This window comes from Nansenia antarctica (assembly GCF_963989245.1).
Source record: "Nansenia antarctica genome assembly, chromosome: 11".
NCBI classification, from domain to species: Eukaryota; Metazoa; Chordata; class Actinopteri; order Argentiniformes; family Microstomatidae; genus Nansenia; species Nansenia antarctica.
Genome location: NC_137681.1, coordinates 9197248 through 9213492, shown reverse-complemented (window position 1 = coordinate 9213492; position 16245 = coordinate 9197248). Strand labels below are relative to the sequence as shown.

Below are 16245 nucleotides of genomic sequence, written 5' to 3'. Positions count from 1 at the left end.
TCCAGCTCATGGGTACAAGAAGCACCGCCTTCTCCATATTGAGCGGCTACCAATAACAGCAGATACTGAGCAATGCTTTGCTAACAGTTTGGCCCTTCTCTTAGATAGACCAGCCATTTGAAGGCCTCTGACAACAAGCTTATGAACATGGCCCAGGCTGCCAAATATGAAAACTAAAAGTTTACATCTGTAACCCAGTTGTGTATTGGCCTGCTCCAGCTGTTGGTATTTCAAGATCTTGGTTGAAAAGGCTTCCTCTAGGCTATGGTCAAAGGTGCAGCCAACTTCTAGAATGAGCACCTCTCTGTGATTTCATTGTTTGCTGAAATATTAGAGAACACACACACACACACACACACACACACACACACATACATATCAAAATGTACAATGATAGTAACTCTTCCTCTCTCTCTCTCTCTCTCTCTCTCTCTCTCTCTCTCTCTCTCTCTCTCTCTCTCTCTCTCTCTCTCTCTCTCTCTCTCTCTCTCTCTCTCTCTCTCTCTCTCTCTCTCTCTCTCTCTCTCTCTCTCTCTCTCTCTCTCTCAGGTTCCTCATGGGAAACCAGCAGCTTTCTCATATCCACCCCGACGCCTTCATTGGAGCAGAGGGCCCGGAGGTTCTGTAAGCATGATTCCATCTCTATGACAACAACAACAACAACAACAACAACAACCACATGCCCCCATATCACTCATTGATCAGTGACATCATCAGCTATCATATCACCCATAGCCATATACACTCACACCGAACACTTTATTAGGAACACCCGTACGTACACCTTCCAAGCTGGTGGAGGTGGTGTAATCTCAGAGGAATCTCAAAGGAATCTTTCCAACATCTTGTGGAATCAATACCACAAATAATTGAGGCTATTTTGAGAGCAATCGGAGGCCCTACCCAGTGTTAGTATAGTGTTCCTAATAAAGTGTTCAGTGACTGTACACATAGTAGGAAAGACACAGTAGGAAACACGCACAAGAGGATTACGGTTATGGTGATGGACAGATATTTGAAAGGTCAGGTGTCGGTTTTCACTGTTATGTTAGTGGTTTTTTTGTTGTTCTGTGTGTGTGTGTGTGTGTGTGTGTGTGTGTGTGTGTGTGTGTGTGCGTGTGTGTGTGTGTGTGTGTGCGTGCGTGTGTGTGTGTGTATTCATTAGGTAATCTGTTCATGGCCTAGGCCATTATATAAGTGAGAGCTCTACTTCTTCACGGTTAGTGAGTGTGTGTATGGGGGTGTGCGTCCATGTGTGTAGTTACAACGTAATCTAATCTAGGTGTGTGTATGTGTGTGTGTGTGTGTGTGTGTGTGTGTGTGTGTGTTTTAGAGATATCTCTCGTACGTCGGTGAGTTACCTGCCTCAGTCGATGCTGGGCGGTATCCAGTGGCTGACGGCCGTGTCTGTGTTTGGTCTGAAGGAGCTGCCGCCTCTCCAGCTGTTCACTAAGCTGCAGCAGGCCAACCTCACCTACCCCTCACACTGCTGCGCCTTCAACAAGACACACAGGAACAAGTACACACAACACACACACACACACACACATGATGAGAAATTATGAGAAATGAATACACACACACTCACACACACACACACACTCACACACATACACACACAATGGGACATGAATACACACACATACACACACACACACGCACACACACACACACACACACACACACACACACACACATGTGATGTAGAAAATGATGTGATTTTGTGTGTGTGTGTGCACGTGTGCATGCATGTGTGGGGGTGTGTGTGTGTGTGTGTGTGTGTGTGTGTGTGTGTGTGTGTGTGTGTGTGTGTGTGTGTACGTGTTAGGTCCCAGGTGAACCCCCACTGCTTCCGCCCCAATGCGGACTCCCACTTCCTCCGGGACCACTGTTCTAACTCCACCTCCGTCACCTGCAGCCCCGTCCCGGACGCCTTCAACCCCTGTGAAGACATCATGGGCCTGGCCTACCTGCGCGTCCTCATCTGGCTCATCACCGTACTCGCGCTGCTAGGCAACACGGGTGTGTTGCTTGTGTTGCTAGGTAGGATTGGCTCAATAGGTGTCTGGAAATAACATAACGGTTTTTCCTCTGAATCTAAAGAAATGTTTTTCGTAGAAGAAAAAAAACAACATATTTTTTGAAAATGAAGAAGAAAAAAAACAACATGTTTTTTGAAAATGCTGAACTCTCATTCTGCCCCTGCTCGCTGCTCTGTGGCGACTGTAGGCAGCCGGGCCAAGTTGACAGTTCCCCGCTTCCTGATGTGCCACCTGGCCTTCGCCGACCTCTGCATGGGCGTCTACCTGGTGGTCATCGCTGCTGTCGACCTGCGTACGCAGGGGGAGTACTACAACTACGCCATCGACTGGCAGACCGGCACAGGCTGCAGCGCTGCTGGCTTCTTCACGGTGTGTGTGTGTGTGTGTGTGTGTGTGTGTGTGTGTTTAAGAGTGTGTGTGTGTTTAAGAGTGTGTGTGTGTGTGTGTGTGTGTGTGTGTGTGTGTGTTTAAGAGTGTGTGTGTGTGTGTGTGTGTGTGTGTGTATGTGTGTTTAAGAGTGTGTGTGTGTGTGTGTGTGTGTGTGTGTGTGTGTGTGTGTGTGTGTGTGTGTGTGTGTGTAGCTCCTAAAGACCTCCTCATCCACACTTCCCCCCTGTACAGTTCCTCTACTACAAATAAATCAAATTAAAATTAAAAGTAATTCTTGTTTCTTCGAGCAACTGCCTTCTGTAGCTGCCAATGGCCCCTGGTCATAACATAGATAACTTTTTCTTGCTATGACTGATGGATATATAAGAAATTGCTTTATTAGGAATAACCCCTTGAGATATGCTATCTTGTTTTCGAGGGGGTCCGGATAGATGATTCACTTACTTAGACAAATGTATTTGTAATTCGCTTTGGCTAAAGACATCTGCTAAATTCCAAAATTGTAAGTGTAATGTAAATGTATATATTGTGTGTGTGTGTGTGTGTGTGTGTGTGTGTATATTGTCCATAGGTGTTTGCCAGCGAGCTGTCTGTGTTCACGCTGACCGCCATCACCTTGGAGCGCTGGTACACCATCACACACGCCATGCGCCTCGACCGCAAGCTCCGCCTCCGACACGCGTGTGGCGTCATGGCGATAGGCTGGGTGTTCTCCTTTCTGGCTGCTGTGTTCCCCACCATACGGGTCAGCAGCTACAGCAAGGTGGGGGAGATGTTCTGATCCAAGCCCGTTTAACACACACAGATACCTACAGACATAGATACCTACAGACATAGATACCTACAGGCATCCATAGATTTGTGTGTGTGAGTGAGTGAGTGAGTGAGTGAGTGAGTGGGTGGGTGTGTGAATGAGTGGGTGTGTGAGTGAGTGAGTGAGTGGGTGTGTGAGTGAGTGGGTGTGTGAGTGAGTGAGTGAGTGAGTGAGTGGGTGTGTGAGTGAGTGAGTGTGAGAATGAGTGAGTGAGTTACATTTACATTACATTTAGCAGATACCTTTATCCAAAGCGACTTACAACAAATACATTTGACTAAGTAAGTGAATCATCTATCCATCCATCAGTCATAGCAAGAAAAGTAGTCTATGCAGGGACCATTGGCAGTCATAATGCTAGAGGAAGGAAGAATTCAGATTATTATTTTATTATTATTATTATTTGAATTAGTAAGTGTGAGAGTGAGTGTGTGTGAGCGAGCGTGTTTGTGCGTGTGTGTGTATGTGTGTATACTGTATATGTGCGTGTGTGTGTATACTGTATATGTTCCTGTGTGTTCCAGGTGAGTATCTGCCTGCCCATGGACGTGGAGTCCATCCAGTCGCAGGTGTACGTGATGTTCCTGCTGCTCCTCAACGTCCTGGCCTTCCTGTGCGTGTGCCTGTGTTACCTGCTCATCTACCTGACGGTCCGGAACCCGTCCTCGGCCCCGGCCCACGCCGACACGCGCGTGGCTCAGCGCATGGCCATCCTCATCTTCACCGACTTCCTGTGCATGGCGCCCATTTCCTTCTTCGCCCTCTCGGCCGCCCTCAAGCTCCCCCTCATCACCGTGTCCAACTCCAAGCTGCTGCTGGTCCTCTTCTACCCCATCAACTCGTGCGCCAACCCCTTCCTGTACGCTTTCTGCACCCAGTCGTTCCGCCGGGACTTCTTCCTGCTGGCGGCGCGGTTCGGCCTCTTCACGACCCGGGCGCAGATCTACAGGACGGAGAGTTCCTCCGCCCAGCAGCCGGCCTGGATCTCTTCCCCCAAGACCAGCCAAGGAACCCTCTACTCCCTGGTCAATATTAGACACGACCCCCCGCCCCCTCACCTCTGACTTCCGCCCCCCCTCACCCCCCAGGACATCTGCTGTCAACACCTGCCGAAGCCCTCGTGGCCCCTGGGTGAACTCTACCTGTGCAGGATCGCAGTAGAAATCACACAGGCACGCTCACAGGCGGCTATCGTGAGAGACAGGACCCCCACTGCCACACAGAGAAGCAAGTGGGATTTGTATGAGATTTGTACATATTGTAAGCGGCGTTGGTGGGACCAGGAGAAAACACACACAAACACAAACACAAAGTATCTATCTTTAAATCTTTACCCTACACTTTTTACTGAGAGATCATATTTTTGCTGAGATATTGTAAATGGATGTATTATTGACATATATAAAGATGCTTGTTAGTCCCTCTGCTGTGTTTGTGTCTGTCCATATTGTGACTGTGAGTGTGTGTGTGTGCGCGCGCGCGTCTGTAATAAATCAGCCAGTATCAGTATTTTGATTTTGTCAGAGCGTATTACAGAGAACTGAATTGTGAGAAGCTCAGACTCTCTCTCTTTCTCTCTTACACACACACACACACACACACACACACGACAAATGTCTTAGAAATTCTAGTGTTATCAGTAACATTCTGTACTTCTGCACACCCAGTCTTTTCAAGGACAGACTGACCCCCCCCATCAGAACCACCCAGTGTGTGTGTGTGTGTGTGTGTGTGTGTGTGTGTGTGTGTGTGTGTGTGTGATGGGAGGTTACCCAGCTGCACTCATAGTGGCTTGCTGTTATGCCTGACACACACCAAAGCTGCAATCTCAAGGCTGCAGGTGTGAGAGAGGACCTGAGTCCACCTCATTGATACTTTCTCAGTCTCTCTCCCTCCCTCTCACTCTCTCCACCCCCCCTCCCTCTCTCTCTCTCTCCACCAGAGGGCACTACTGGGTCATAATCATGACTGTTATTCTCATCAGGAAAGCTGATCCACACGGCATAGCACCCCCCAAGCTTCCATACAACCTCAACATCTGGCAGAAAGAGGACTAGAAATAAAAGAAAACACAGCACTATAAAATAACTTTATTTGATCCTGTATTTACTCGATATGATGCATTTGCATATCTTTGGCAACATATATAAAGGTGTAATAATGAACAAAGGTTAGCTTATAAACCCAAAAGGTACTGACAGGGATTGGCAGTTTACAGGTAATACAACATTTCTTAACAATGAAAATAACAATAACACTTTTGCAGGCAACGTAACTCATGGCAGTAGAGTGGGTCCACTCGATTTGCGCGCAAGGGAAGGGGAGGGGGGCAAAACTGAGAGCAGGCAGCACCACATGCAAAAAACATTTCCTCAACCGATTGCACATTTGAACAGTTAATGACTCTCTCTCTCTTTGCTTCTGAATCTCCAGCCGTACGAGCGCAAAAAACCCCGGGGAACAGCGTACATATCGAGTGGGCCCGGGTGATTCTTAGGTATCAGTGGGCAGAACGGGTACAATTGAACTACACCTCCCAGAGCCGTAATCCACGAGGACTACATTATTACTACGTTTATTGCATATCCAGGTGTCTCAAAAGTCTGGATGGTATGTCTGTGGGTCTACAGGGCAGGCAGGCAGGGAGCCCAGTGTTGGCAGCTCGTCCCGTATGGCTTCAGTCTTCTAGCAGTGGCAGTATTGCTGTACGGAGGTCTTCACCATGTAACAGTTACCCCAGAAGAGGGAACGATTTCCTACTCAATTTCCTTTTCCTTGTTTTGCGGTTGGGGGCGTGTCCTATGTGTTGGCGGAGTCCGGCCAGGTGTAGCAGTGACCCGGCCGCCTCCTTCAGCTCTAGATCGTCGGCCTCCTCCCACAACGCCACCCCCATGCCGCGCCGGACGACGCGCTCGGAGTTCCCGCAGCGCCAGGGCGAGGGGGCGGAGCTGCAGTCGCTAGGGGGGCGCGGGGAAGGCGTGCTGCTGTAGTTGTGGTCCTGCGTCGGGTCCCGACTCACAAACACAACACCCCTCTGAGAGAGATCGATGGGACCCTCCTCCTCGTCTGAGAGAGAGAGTGAGAGAGCGAGAGAGAGAAGAAAGAGAAACACACCAAAATGATTTATTCACAAACTGTTCTTTGTTGTTATATTGGCTATTCACAGTAATGTATTCTTATTATTTTCGAATGTTTAGATTAGATTAGATTCGATTCAACTTTATTGCCATTGCACAGAGTACAATGTACTGAGACAACAAGATGTGGTTTGGCATCTAACCAGCTAGAAGATAAATAATGATGCGTTCTGCACTGTCATCACTAATGAGTGCTTTGGCAATGGGAAAGAAAAGTGTCTCGTCGTGCCAATAAAGCTCATTGAATTGAATTGAAATAGAGAGCGCACTCACAATTGCCAGCACACTTAAGAGCACATTAGTTTGACTTATTCAGTGACAGGGTTGACTCTACTCTGTTAATGTTAAAGAGAGAGAGAGAGAGAGAGAGAGAGAGAGAGAGAGAGAGAGAGAGAGAGAGAGAGAGAGAGAGAGAGAGAGAGAGAGAGAGAGGGATTGGGTGCAGGATGGAATGAGAGTTATGGCTTGTTTCTTACAGGGCTGAGGTGCGGAGGCCGACTTCAACAGCATCATGGCCACTGCAGCATCAAAGTCAGAGTCTACAACAGAAGAGACCGTCATTAGCATTAGCTACAACCCCTATGAGGGACCTACAGGTATATTTATCTATTATCTATATAAATACACAGTACTTCACATGGTATTTCCATTCAATTATTTCACAGACACGTACCAAATGTATCATACAAGCTGGCGTGCGTGAACTTCGTTGCTTGTGCTTACTACTTAAATTATTCACAGGCATTCACACTTTCTGAGTTCTGTGACAGAGGAACCACTCACCTCTGAGTGAACAGGTCTGCTGGAGAAGATGCCGAGGAGGGGAGGAGGAGGCACTGAAGAGAGAGGCTTGATTAGAGCAGAGCACAGGGGAGCAATACAGTAGCTCAGGCTGAATGAGCTGCGAGCTCGTGCGTGTGTGTGTGTGTGTGCGTGCGTGCGGGTGTGTTACCTGGGTGGTGAAGCGGGAGGTGTGCAGAGGGCGTGTGCAGCGTGGAATTTGTGGTGTGGTGTGGTCCTCAGGGCTTGCATCAAAGACGGCCGGAACTCTGGATCCACACTCCACAGGAAGCCATTCCCATTGGCCTGGAGGAGACGCGGAGAGATTGAGGTTAAGTGTGTGTGCTTGTGTGTGTGTGTGTGTGTGTGTGTGTGTGTGTGCGCAAGTGTTTTTTGTTTTTTTACCTTGCCCAGCTTGCGGAAGCACTTGTTGAAAGACAGGGTGTGGCGCACGGTGTTCTTCCAGGCGGGGGGGACGTGGCTGAAGTAGGGGAAGTGCTGCAGGATCCAGCCGTAGATGTCCTTGACGGGCATCAGCTTGGTGGGGGCCGACTCTATGGCCATGTAGATCAGCAGGGAGAGGGACAGGGGGGGCTTGGCTCTCTGATGATACCTCCCTGTCCCTGCAGCCTTCTCTCCCCTCTCCGCCTCCCCACACCCCACCAGGGAACACACAGAAGACGAGGAGGAGGAGGAGGAGGAGGAGGAGGATGAGGAGGAGGATTGGCTGCTCTCCAGTAAGGGTGTGTTTAAGGGCGGGGCTATAGGGATGTTCTGGAGAAGGTTCTCATGGAGCCAGTTCAGATTAGTCAGCTCCTCGTCCTCGGCCCCTCCCCCTAAACCGCCTTGGCCTGTCCGGTCCAGGCAGGTGGCCAATGGGCTCGCGGCTCTCTGGGTTTCAGGAAGTGTCCCTGCCCCCCAGGCCGTGTGTGATCCCGAAGGTTCCGCTTCCTTATCGGGAGACATTCCGATGGCCGGCCCAGTAGAACCGGGGAGGTCTGCAGAGAGAGAGAGAGAGAGAGAGAGAGAGAGAGAGAGAGAGAGAGAGAGAGAGAGAGAGAGAGAGAGAGAGAGAGAGAGAGAGAGAGAGAGAGAGAGAGAGAGTTGAGTTGGGAAGAGGAGGCAGAGGAAAGAACGAAGAGATGGGGGAGTGGAGGGGTGATGAAAAGAGGTAGGGATGGAGGGAGGCGGGAATGATAAGAGGGAGGGAGTGTTGAAGAGAGGAAGCAAGAAGGAGAGAGAAGGTTTGAAGTGATTTTGAAGTGTTTCTTTTGTTAAACAACCTAAAAGACATTGCAGAGCGGTCAGATATCATGTTCAGAAGCTGGAGGGAATGCTCTCTTTTTATGTGAGCTTGCCTTCAATCTGACTGACAGGGTCAAAGGTAAGGGGGGGGTGAGGGGGGGGGCAACAGTCAAAACAGTCATGAACAACATTAATGGCATCATGCAAAGACAGCATCATGTGTGACAATGTGAGTGCTCGCTCTGTGTGTGTGTGTGTGTGTGTGTGTGTGTGTGTGTGTGTGTGTGTGTGTGTGTGTGTGTGTGTGTGTGTGTGTGTGTGAGTGTGAGAGAGAGAGAGAGAGAGAGAGAGAGAAGACATTAACAGCAATAAGTGTAACTGTATGAGAGCTGTGTGCGTGTGTGTGTCAAGTCAACACTAACAGTATAATTTGTGACAGTGCGAGTGTGTGAGTGAGTGAGTGAGTGTGTGTGTGTGTGTGTGTGTGTGTGTGTGTGTGCGTGTGTGTAATAGAGAGAACGAGAACGAGAGATCACGTGATGGCGTGAGAGAGTACTGTCCTAAAGGTCTACCCTCCTCACGCTTGCTCAGTTGAAATGGTGACCACGTGTCACTGTCTGTCACTCACGGACACAACCCACGAGCGTGTATATAGTCGGCTAAAAATAAAAAAAGAAGGAAGAGTACACTCGCTCTAGTCGAACATAGACTATTATTACGTAATTACAAAGCTATTCGATAAGCTTCAGCGACAGTAAAACAACACACCGGGGGGGGTAAAACTCTGCTCAGAATCCCCCCTCCCTCCCTCCCTCCCTGAGAGTCGACGTGTTACATGGTTGCCCTAGATTTGCCACTCGCCACAAAATGGATGTTTCTCACCTTCAGAAGTCACCTTAGGAGAATACAGTTAATACAGTAACTTTGTGACTTTACCAGTTCTACTTATCAACGTCGTTCGTGTGGTTAAGGGCAATTAAGTTGACCAAACGGAATACGTACGGTTACGGTAGCCACGTATTGCGCAAGAGAATGTGATCGCTCCCTTCCCGTTCGAAACAGGCTATAAGTTTGATTTGTCTGACAGAAATAAATACCCATGCAAATATAGCGCGAGCGAAGTCCCTCGTTAGAATTCCCACATAACATTCTCAATGTTCCTATCCTTGTCACAGACGTGACGTTCCGCCGTTCGTTTTACTTACGTTCGTGCATTTCGCGTCTCACTCTCGATGCGGGGTTGTTGAGAGGAGCTCGTGTTGGAGTCGTTCGGTGTTCGGTGACCAACAATTTTTACTTCCTCGTTACGGCGAATACATGACGCTACCTCGGCCCCCTGGTCGTTGTCATGGCTACGTGGTTCCTCAACCAATCGGGAGCCTCTTTCCCTTTTTGGTATGTATCTGTCACCCAATAGAGAGCCACCTATGTCGCAGAAGCACTGAGGTCCTGTTCCAATTTTGTCTATCATGCATCCTTCCTTTCTTCCTCCTCACCAATCAAGTCCATGACAATTTTTGCCAAAGATGCATATTTGACATAGGGTATATATATCTCGTCCTGCCTGTTTTGTTAGAATTTACAACTCGTAACAAATTGTAAGACAGGTAGAATGCACTCCAGACACAGGGCCACCAACCAACCACACCACCGAGTTTACAGATGAGTGTTACACTGAGAGTGAAAACAAAACACTGGGCTTCCACAGACAGAGCCCAGGGCTTCCAGACGGATCACTGGGTCTCCAGATGGAACACTGGGCTTCTAGACAGAACACTGGGCTTCCAGACGGAACACTGGGCTTCTAGACAGAACACTGGGCTTCTAGATGGAACACTGGGCTTCCAGACAGAACACTGGGCTTCCAGACGGAACACTGGGTCTCCAGACGGAACACTGGGCTTCCAGACAGAACACTGGGCTTCCAGACAGAACACTGGGCTTCCAGACAGAACAATGGGCTTCCAGACAGAACACTGGGCTTCCAGACAGAACAATGGGCTTCCAGACAGAACACTGGGTCTCCAGACAGAACACTGGGTCTCCAGACGGAACACTGGGCTTCCAGACAGAACACTGGGCTTCCAGACAGAACACTGGGCTTCCAGACAGAACACTCAGCTTCCAGACAGAACACTGGGCTTCCAGACAGAACACTGGGCTTCCAGACGGAACACTGGGCTTCCAGACAGAACACTGGGCTTCCAGACAGAACACTCAGCTTCCAGACAGAACACTGGGCTTCCAGACAGAACACTGGGTCTCCAGACGGAACACTGGGCTTCCAGACAGAACACTGGGCTTCCAGACAGAACACTGGGCTTCCAGACAGAACACTCAGCTTCCAGACAGAACACTGGGCTTCCAGACAGAACACTGGGCTTCCAGACAGAACACTCAGCTTCCAGACAGAACACTGGGTTTCTTGACAGAACACTGGGTTTCTTGAATGAACAATGGGCTTCCAGACAGAACACTGGGTCTCCAGACAGAATACTGAATTTGCAGACTCAAGTTTTCAGATGACATTGTGGGCTGCCTGTCTGTGACAGTTTAACTATCATAGTGACCTGTGACTGTCACCAGAGACCAACTTTTCTCCCCAGCTGTTGTGTGTCTCGCCCCCCCCCATCTTTGACCATATGGCAGTGAGCAGCCAGCTGCAGTGTGTGTGTGTGTGTGTGTGTGTGTGTGTGTGTGTGTGTGTGTGTGTGTGTGTGTGTGTGTGTGTGTGTGTGTGTGTGTGTGTGTAGGCGGCCCAGTACATTGCCTTTCAGTAATCAGTAATGTAGTAGTTTTTATTGTTGTGTCACATTACAAGTAAAATTCTTAGGCTTCGGTTCCTGACATGCAGCACAAGATAATAAGGCAATAGGCATAATTCAAGATTTTAAAAAAGTGACAATAGTACAGGACATAACTGACAAATAAGACAGCCACAGGATACAATTAGCAGAATCCAGACACTGCAGACAATAAGGCACTAGGTATAATTCAAGATTTTAAAAAGTGTCAATAGTACAGGACATACAGTAAGTGACAAATAAGACAGGATACAATTAGCAGTACAACTAGTAATACAATAGATAGTTCAAGTAAAATGAATGAATGAATGAATGATGAATGAATGAATGAATGGTCTTTATGAATGAATGAATGAATGAATGAATGGTCTTTATTGTCATTGCTATAGTACAGGTACCAAACAACGAAATTTAGGAGGGGTGGCTCCCCTGGTGTTAGGAAAGAAAAAAACTAAAAAAAACACAAGAAGGGAAGGAGCTGGTTTACATAAATAGAGGCTATGTACACTATCCACTATACTATACTGTACAGATAGACGACTAGGGTTGATCATATTGCACATAGTGTTAAAATGGCTGTGAGCTTAAGGTTAAGGTAGTCCGTATGCCTGGGGTGTGTGTGGGGATGATAGTCTATTGTCTACAATGGGCTTGTTCATGAGCCTGACCCCCTGGGGGGAAGTAGCTGTTGGTCAGCCTCTGACTTTTGGCCCTGAGGCTCTGGAAGAGGCTTCGCCTTTTGGACGGCATCGGTTCAAACAGACTGTGGTTGGGGTGGAATCTTTGTTGATCCTCCGGACTTTGCTGACACACCGTTAGTTGTGTATGTCCTGGATGGAGGGAAGCTCACATCCACTGATGCGCTCGGCTGTCCGCACCACCCTCTGTAGCGCTTTGCGGTTGAGGGCAGTGCAGCTGCCATGCCAGGCAGTCTAGTCAGAATGCTCTCGGTTGTGCCTCTGCAGGATGCCTCTGTAGTATCTACAGTAGTACTGTTTGTACCTCTCCTTTATTATTATTATTTTTGGTGTACACAATTTTGATGTAAAGTGGCATTCAAGTTTCTCTTCTGTTCTGTCAAAGTGCAGCAGTATGTTCACTGGAAGACTGCTCTGAGGTAGCCAATGACCAAATGCTGTGAAACAATGCCATCTAGTGGCATCTAGAGGTCTTCCAAACAATAGGGCATCCAAGGGGTCTTCGGGATGACTCCTTTTGAGCAGAATAGGCTACTGTACAAACGATTTCCTCAAGATTAACATAATATTACAGTTTTACAGAGGCAAATGGGTCATTCTTGGACATCATTGGCCCAAGTGGTTCTCGCTCAAACCTAGTTGGAAAGGCCCCCGCAGAACTGTGTAGACAGAGGGTACACTGACTGTAGGCTATGTATGCAGAATACGTGGCTTTGCTTCAATCCAGAAAGTTGTCCCATCTCCGCATGTTAATGTTCCTTCACAGATCTGATAGTCCTCAGAAACACAACAGCAACTAGGTGGAGTTATAGTTTTCACAAGCCCAGTCCTATCATATCTGTGATGGGGGATGAACAACTCACTGTTCACCTGGTACCTTGATTCAAGTAGTTCAGTTCCATACAGTACCCATTTATTCTATTCTGAAACTAAAAAATATTATATGTTGAATCGGTGGAGATACTGCAATTTAAGCAAGCTAGTTCATAGTTACCATATTGACCCGAATATGTAAAGGAAAACACAATATTCAGGCACCAGATGACCATTCAAAATATAATGTAATATAATGCAATATAAGGCTCTCAGGCTGGCATTCTGTACTTTCAAATATGTATTCTCCTTGAATCAACTATCAACTATCAGCTATTTCTCTAGCACAGCGGTTCCCAACCTATGGGCCGCGGCCCACTGGTGGTCCGCGAGAGTACTGCAAGTGGGCCGCCAAATCATGGGCAACATTTTTTTTTTTTTACGTTTTTTGGTTACAAAAACGTTTTAATTTAAAAAAGATATAAAATCTTGGATTGAACAGCCTTGATCGTATTGTGTGTGGTGTGCGCCGATATTTCCATCCGAAAAGAAGAAGTCAGCTCGCTTCTTGATTGGCTACATTCCATCCCGGACTCGCGAACAGGGTTGCCAGATGGGATCAACATTTTCCACCCTAACCACAGTCTAAAACCGCTAATTCCACCCCAAAAAAACGAGCCCATCTGGCAACCCTAGTCGGGAGTCGGGAGTTGCCCACACACATAAGGATGTTTGGTCGTAAACAGGGGAGGCTGGTTCATTAGGGGCAATTGTGCAATGCCCCACCAAAGGGAGAAGAGAGAGATTTGTTTTCTATGACTTCTAGACAGTGTTGCTTCTGAATATCATAGTCCAATCAGCTAGTGTTCTGTGGAGTATATCATAGTCCAATCAGCTAGTGTTCTGTGGAGTATGTTCCAATCAGCTTCAAGTCCCGCCCCTTTCGGGGCAACTTTCAGTCTACTCGAAGTTGCACTAGGCTGTTCTCGTAGACTTGCATGTAAAATCTATTTTGGTAACTTCAGGCCATTCGGTTGATTGTCTATGGGGTTTTGGGACATGCACGAAGAATCGTACGTGCTTACGTCATGTCCGGCGTCACGTTCGTGACGGTAAAACCGAGGATTTACGAGGGGTTGGTATGAGAAGAAAACATGTCTAGCGGGATGTGAAGTAACAAATGCGTTGTTCTGCTTTCCACTACCGGACTTTGTAAACAAATTGAACAAATGGATTAGAAGGAGGCATCTTTTGTTCCCAACTTGATATTGCAACTGGACCTATTACCGAAGTCAAACTTGTGTAAGTAAGTGAATCATCTGTCCTTCAGTCATGATAGGAAAACCAAATCGATGCTGGGAGAAGGAATGGCAGACTGTATTCTGATTGTATCTTCTATGCTCTTTGTATGTTTCTATGCTCTTTGTATGTTTCTATGCTCTTTGTATGTGTCTTGGTGTAGGAGAAACGTAGGACCACGTTGGAAACAAGTGTTTCGGTACACGTTGACGTGTAGAAACTGTAGAGAGAAAATTGTAGAAATTGTAGAGAAAACTGGGGGGGTAGAGGTGATGAAGAGGTCTGTACAGGGGGGGGTAGAGGTGATGAAGAGGTCTGTACAGGGGGGTAGAGGTGATGAAGAGGTCTGTAGAGGAGGGTAGAGGGGATGAAGAGGTCTGTACAGGGGGGTAGAGGTGATGAAGAGGTCTGTACAGGGGGGGTAGAGGTGATGAAGAGGTCTGTACAGGGGGGTAGAGGTGATGAAGAGGTCTGTACAGGGGGGGTAGAGGGGATGAAGAGGTCTGTACAGAGGGGTAGAGGGGATGAAGAGGTCTGTACAGGGGGGTAGAGGGGATGAAGAGGTCTGTACAGGGGGGTAGAGGGTATGAAGAGGTCTGTACAGGGGGGTAGAGGGGATGAAGAGGTCTGTACAGGGGGGTAGAGGGGATGAAGAGGTCTGTACAGGGGGGTAGAGGGGATGGAGAGGTCTGTAGAGGAGGGTAGAGGGGATGGAGAGGTCTGTAGAGGAGGGTAGAGGGGATGGAGAGGTCTGTACAGGGGGGGTAGAGGGGATGAAGAGGTCTGTACAGGGGGGTAGAGGGGATGAAGAGGTCTGTAGAGGAGGGTAGAGGGGATGAAGAGGTCTGTAGAGGAGGGTAGAGGGGATGAAGAGGTCTGTACAGGGGGTAGAGGGGATGGAGAGGTCTGTACAGGGGGGTAGAGGGGATGGAGAGGTCTGTACAGGGCGTAGAGGGGATGGAGAGGTCTGTACAGGGGGGTAGAGGGGATGGCGAGGTCTGTAGAGGTGGGTAGAGGGGATGGAGAGGTCTGTAGAGGTGGGTAGAGGGGATGAAGAGGTCTGTAGAGGTGGGTAGAGGGGATGAAGAGGTCTGTACAGGGGGGTAGAGGGGATGAAGAGGTCTGTACAGGGGGGTAGAGGGGATGGCGAGGTCTGTACAGGGGGGTAGAGCTATTCTCATGCTAAAATTGACTGTAAATCCAGATTTTAAAGTTGATATTCTTCCCCGTGGAGCATGCCCCCATAACCTGTGCCCCACCCAAACATTTTAGCACCAGCCGCCACTGGTCGTAAATATTGAACACATACAACATTTACGATCTTGGTATTTGATCACCTGCTATATAAAACATCGCCGCTCGGCTTTAATGGTTTAACCGCTATTTTATTTGTATTTTTTGCCACGCTCCCTCTAGTTTTTGTTCAAATGACGTCGTTGTTTTGAGCGCTCGTGCGCGTTTCATGCGCGTGCACGTGGGGAAAAAACCGCTGCTCTGAGTGGCCCGCGAATACTGGACATATCTGTAAAGTGGGCCGTGAGTCCTAAAAGGTTGGGAACCGCTACTCTAGCAAAAACGAAAGCTAACTTATTTGCGAAACAGCGCCCCCGCCACCACGTCGGCGCAGTGCCGCAATTGCAGTTAGAAATGACAGGAATCCAAATACGACTGTCAGAGTTTTGTCGAGAATTGGAGGCGGCTAGAAATGTGACGGAGGCGGCCGCCTCATAATTCTCTATGCAGGAAAAACCCTGGCATACATTCGTTACGTTTTTCAGTCACGTATTCACACACCCTCCTGTCAATCTCCTGGAAGCGATCTTTTTGGGCCCTGTCCTACGGCCACTTCTAACATTACACTATGTAATATCATATTTCTTGGCTGCTCGACAGTTGTTTGATGCCTCTGCTTCATTGATCACCATGGTCTTAAAAATTGGCATCGTAACTTGACTAACTTTAGAGCCACTTTGTCGGAGCTGGTCCTAGTGTGTCTCCATCCCTCAACTGGCTAAGCAGCAACATTAGCTAGCTAGCTAGTTAGTCAGCTAGAGTTAGCTACCATCCTCCTCCATGCAGCACACATAAATATTAAATAATGAAATTCAAGGACAGGACATACATACATACCTCTACTTTTGGCTTGTTTTTCCTCATCTTCTCTTTTTCGTTTTCTTTTTGGGCGCCAGAGTGATGATGTTTACCGGACATACTTGTACAGAC

At 48.1% G+C, this 16245-nt stretch overlaps 2 protein-coding genes across 2 annotated transcripts in view; one reads left to right on the top strand and one right to left on the bottom strand.

Moving 5' to 3' along the window:
- Positions 1-4310, top strand: part of fshr (follicle stimulating hormone receptor) — a gene marked incomplete at both ends in the record, with an annotated part of 9159 nt that extends 4849 nt beyond the window's left edge. The window contains 6 exons of the mRNA XM_080542240.1: positions 550-624; positions 1334-1519; positions 1829-2043; positions 2230-2411; positions 3004-3195; positions 3771-4310. Of these exons, the coding sequence (XP_080398366.1) occupies positions 550-624; positions 1334-1519; positions 1829-2043; positions 2230-2411; positions 3004-3195; positions 3771-4310 (1390 nt within the window). The remainder of the gene's footprint in view (positions 1-549; positions 625-1333; positions 1520-1828; positions 2044-2229; positions 2412-3003; positions 3196-3770) is intronic.
- A 1011-nt stretch (positions 4311-5321) lies between these two features.
- foxn2b (forkhead box N2b) lies at positions 5322-9879 on the bottom strand (the record flags this gene model as incomplete). Its single annotated transcript, XM_080541971.1, has 6 exons — positions 5322-6312; positions 6860-6922; positions 7167-7219; positions 7336-7469; positions 7569-8161; positions 9636-9879. 6 exons carry the CDS (start codon positions 9877-9879, stop codon positions 5978-5980), a joined length of 1422 nt encoding a protein of 473 aa, XP_080398097.1. The 3' UTR covers positions 5322-5977.
- Positions 9880-16245: the final 6366 nt, after the last annotated feature.